Below are 5325 nucleotides of genomic sequence, written 5' to 3'. Positions count from 1 at the left end.
TAATCATCTATATATCATCTGTCTGTATATCTGTAGCGGATTGTTTTTTTATTTTTAAATGTGTTTTTTTTTCTATAATTAAAAATAAAAACATGTTAGAACAATTTAAAGAGAAGTAAAAAAAACAACCACACGAGCTGTTTATTTAGATTTGTTTTGTTGTTATTAATTAAAGATGAAGTTTAATAAACGTGTTTATATATAAATCCTGTTTATTCCTCCAGAGTCAAATCCTTAAAATAAAATAATAAGCTAACACATTTTACACTTTTCCTTTCAAACACAATATACATTATTTTTAAATTGGGATTTAAAATCAGCTGATTTTTTAATTTTAACGTTATAAAGATTTTTCTAATTAAAACAAAAAGCTCGTTTTTTAAAAATGTTTGTGGTTTTTAACATTTTAGAAGAAAAGAAAAACATGATTTACTGTCTTAAAATAAACTCTCTTTGTTTAATGACACTTTATAAACGCAGGATGAATTTATTTTAAGTTTTATGACATAAAAAAATATAAGATTAGTGAGTTTACGGCAGCTGTGATTTTATTTTAGAGCCTTTTTAAGCTTCAAATCCCTTTAAAAATAAATATGAGTGTAATTTTTTAAAATAGTTTTATTAACAGCTTTAATGTAGTTTGGATAGTTGTGTCATTAACATTGTGTTTCCCTCAGGGTTTGTTAACTATCTCAGGCTCAGTCATTGTTTATTATTATTATTATTATTATTATTATAGTGGAACACTCTACTATGTATGAATACTTCTGGTTGTAGAGTTGTAGGTTAAATTCTGCTCCTGGTTTGTTTTTATTCCTCCGTTATGAAGCTGCGCGTGCTTGCTTGTTTGTTTTTCTCCTTCATGAAACTTTTGCCTTACCAGATGAAGGCCTGTCCGAGTACCGGGTGCAGTAGACCCATGCAGGCCAGAGCAGCGGCTGGCTCTCCGGTGTTGCTGCCCCGGTGGAGCCGTTCAGCACCACCAGCGAGGAGGAGGAGGAAGAGGAGGAGGAGGAAGAGGAGGTGTTCTCCCCTCCGACAGTCCTCTCCTCGGCTTTCACCCCGCCGCCGGTGCTGCTGCCGGTGGACGCTGCTGCTCCTCCGTTACTCTTTACGGGACTCGCCAAAGAAGAGGAGGAAGAGGAGGAGGAAGAAGTGCTGTCACTGCTGCAGTTGGAGTCCTGGCTCGGCGTCCCGGGGAGACTCGGCCTGCTGACCGCCGAGTGGACGCGCTCCCGGCCGGAGGAGGTGTGCGCCCTTTCCCGGGAGCCGTGGTCTTTCTTGCAGCCGAAATCCGGCCGTAAAATGTTGTCAATGAAGAAGTTGGTGGTTCTGTGGGCCTGCTGAGCGACCTGCAGAGGCAGTATGGGCGGGGAGGGCAGGCTGGGGGACGGGGACACGCTCTCTCCCTCGCTGCTATCCGTGCTGTGCAGATCCCGCTGCTCCTCCATCGCTGCACAAAAATGAAGAACGTGGCTTCTTTATTCTCTCAATCCACTTCCACTTGTCTGTGTTTGTATCCAAAATATGACTAAAGGGAAACACTAAAACATTGTTATTTTATCTCCGGAATATTTCAAGCTGCTGGAATTCAAACTGTGGACATCCTGCTTGCGTAAAGGAGCTCCGGTGCGTCATGGTCGGTGACTTACTAGCAGACTGGCTGCTCTCACACACACAGAGAGAAAGAGAGAGAAAGAGAGAGAGAGAGAGCTTTACACCGCTGTATGACAAAGTCCTCACATCACATCAACACACACACACACACGCGCGCGCTCTTACACACTCTCACACACCAACCGGAGACGCATGAATAACATCCAAAGCGCAGCGGGCCAATCACCGGCCGGGACACTTTTGGACACGAGGTGACGACGTCCAATAATGTGAGACGTCTCTGAGCCAAGAGGAGCAGCGAGAAGCTTCACACAGAAACCAAACAAGAGATTATCACTGCTCCTTCAGCCTCGTTACGGTGTATCTGTTACACACACACACACACACACACACACACACACACACACACACACACACACACACACACACACACACACACACAGAGAGAGTGAGAGAGAGAGAGAGAGAGACATACATATATACACATACACATACACACACACACACACACACACACATAGACACACAACAGACACAGACACACACAGACAGACACACACCTCCAGATAGTTTATATTTAAGTGGACAGGGAGCGCGCGTGCAAAACAACAATTTTTACACATTGATCCCAAAACAATGGATGAATTTTTGCAGATTTATTGATGAAACTCCTTCAGATGCTGCTCAGTGTTAATCTGGTGTGTAATGAATATGTGGCTTTTTCTCTCTCTCACGCACATGCACACACACGCACACACACACACACACACACAGGCTCGCGCACGCAGTCATGTTAGGGGGAACGGGCCTGCGCCACTAATCATTCACCTTCTGTCTATTTCACATTTTATCCCAACTAAGCTTTAAAAAAAGACACCCTCCACATCTTCATATGCGTCAATTTAACACACACACACGCGCACACACACACGTACGCACGCACGCGCACACACCTCCAGGTCCCCCCCCTCCACCCCACCCCCCCTCCTCCTCCCCGGTGTTTCCCTCCTTCTCCTGAGGCACAGACACTATTGTGAGCCGGTTTTGTTTTCCAGGCCGAGGCTCTTATCTCACTGAGAGAGAGAGAGGAGCTGCCTGAGGATAATTTATAGGTTTTAATTACTCTTTATTCCGCCTGATCAACCGGACGTTCATCACCTGGCTGGCGGGAAAAAAAAGAAGAAGCGGCTCTAAAGCCTCTGTCAGCGTCAGCGCGCCAAACACTTCATCAAAGTGCGCGCCAAAGTGGGGCCGATAGAATAATATAATGCAGCACACGTGCACACACACTGCACGAGGGAACAACTTCATTGGTCTAAATTCATTTGAAGGCTTTTATTTTATTTTATTTGTATTATAACAATAATTGATTAAAGTTTTTAAACATATTATAAAACAGAAAGATTCACAGTTTATATTCTTATTGTATATATTATCTGTTCTCCAATGACTCCAATCCAGCTGTGGTCTACACGAGCATGTTAGTGTCATGTTTTTTTAGACTCAGTGAATGCTCGTGCACTCTCCTCGCGCCCTTACAAAGCCCGTATCAATGTCTAATAGCAGGTTAGTAACGTGCTCCATAGATAATAAATCCACATAGGTTTTTGATTTATTTGGTTGAATCTGGAGGCCTCAGATCTGCAGTGTGTGTGCACAACATCCCAGAATAATCTAATCCAACTGTCAGCACATATATTACTGTTTTAATATTATTATAATTCTGTAATATTCATTTATTGATCTGATGTTTCTGTGTTTTTTAATTTAATGTTTCTTACAGTACAGATCTCAGTGTGAGCTTATCGTTTGTTTTTCAGGGCAGTGTTTTTATTCTTGTGAATCCTGTTTGTGATCAGATTAATGATAAATATATATATTCTTTATGTTTATGTTAGGATTAATATAGATACATAATAATAATAATAATAATAATAATAATAATAATAATAACACACTTCAATCTGTGAGTGTTACATTCATTTTACTACTAAAATTGTTCAAAATCTGCTGTGAGGCGACATAATAATCATCACAGTGCACTTAATATGAAGCACACACACACACACACACACACACACACACACACACACACACACACACACACACACACACACACACACACACACACACACACACACACAGTGAGGTGAGGCTGAGATGGATTTACAGACTGATTCATAACCTGAGATCATATTTGTTGATAATAACAGATGCAGAACAAACACATCAGTGGGTTTTAATTGTAATTTATAAAACAGACAAACAAGTTCCGGGTTGTTTTATTATTATTATTATTATTATTATTATTATTATTATTATTATTATTATTATTATTATTATTATTATTATTATTATTATTATAACTGGAGCATGTTTTCATCTGTTAGCTGTTATAGATTGTGAGACATTATTTCCAAACACAAAATGAGGAAAGAAGAAAAAAAAATAGATAAAAATAATGTCCCTCAGTAAATCTGTCCTAACAAAACATATTTATTTAATTGCTTATGAAATAAATTATCCGGATAAATCCTTTCATATTTTCTTAATGGAAGTCATAATAAATACTCATAGATGGCTGTAGATCTTCAGTTCATCTTTATTAAAATGAGAGTTTATTATTATGAAACACACCAACACACTCCATCTGTAACTAACCTGAAGACACACGAGGCAATATCTTAATGTTCACTGACATTAATACAGCAGTGTAAACATCCTCCTACAGTAAAAGTACTGCAGTATTATAGTGATGTAGTATGCAGTATTACAGTAAAAGTACTGCAGTATTATGAGCGATGTAGTATGCAGTATTACAGTAAAAGTACTGCAGTATTATGAGCGATGTAGTATGCAGTATTACAGTAAAAGTACTGCAGTATTATGAGCGATGTAGTATGCAGTATTACAGTAAAAGTACTGCAGTATTATAGTGATGTAGTATGCAGTATTACAGTAAAAGTACTGCAGTATTATAGTGATGTAGTATGCAGTATTACAGTAAAAGTACTGCAGTATTATAGTGATGTAGTATGCAGTATTACAGTAAAAGTACTGCAGTATTATGAGTGATGTAGTATGCAGTATTACAGTAAAGTAGTGGTTTGGTCCTCTGACTGATATATTATTATTATGACATCATTAGATTATTAATAGTGAAGCATCAGTGTTAGAGCAGCATGTTACTGTTGTAGCTACTGGAGGTGGAGCTAGTTTACACTACTTTATATACAGTTAGCTAGTTTAGTCCAGTGGTTCCCAACCTAGGGGTGGGGCCCCTCCAAAGGGTCAGCAGATAAATGTGAGGGGTGGTGAGATGATTAATGGGAGAGGAAAGAAGAAAAAACTAAGTTCTGATACACAAATGTGTTTTCAGTTTTTGGACTTTTTCTCTAATCTTTGATTTTTGCTGAAATATTGGATCATTTGAACATTTATTGAAATGAAAGCATGTGAGAAGTTTAGAGGGAAAAATCAGTATTTGGTGGAGCTGTTAACAACTCATAGACATCTGAAATGTGAGCCGACTACACACTGCTGTCTGGTTTCATCTTTAACAATGTGTTGTATTTATAAAGCTTGTTATTTTATCCATTGTGTCAAATCTGCATCTGAAAAGTAACTAAATCTGTCACATAAATGTAGTGGAGTAGAAAGTACAATATTTCCCTCTGAGATGTAGAAAGTAGCTAAAGTAGGTGGTGA

The 5325-nt window shown here is 38.9% G+C and overlaps 1 protein-coding gene across 1 annotated transcript in view; it reads right to left on the bottom strand.

Moving 5' to 3' along the window:
• Positions 1-1451, bottom strand: part of LOC133976768 (homeobox protein engrailed-1-B-like) — a 3785-nt gene extending 2334 nt beyond the window's left edge. Inside the window, exon 1 of the mRNA XM_062414967.1 lies at positions 881-1451. Coding sequence (XP_062270951.1) covers positions 881-1451 — 571 coding nt within the window. The remainder of the gene's footprint in view (positions 1-880) is intronic.
• Between the last annotated feature and the right edge of the window lie 3874 nt (positions 1452-5325).

Source organism: Scomber scombrus, unplaced genomic scaffold, assembly GCF_963691925.1.
Source record: "Scomber scombrus unplaced genomic scaffold, fScoSco1.1 SCAFFOLD_447, whole genome shotgun sequence".
NCBI lineage: Eukaryota > Metazoa > Chordata > Actinopteri > Scombriformes > Scombridae > Scomber > Scomber scombrus.
This window is presented reverse-complemented; position numbering and strand designations above follow the sequence as displayed.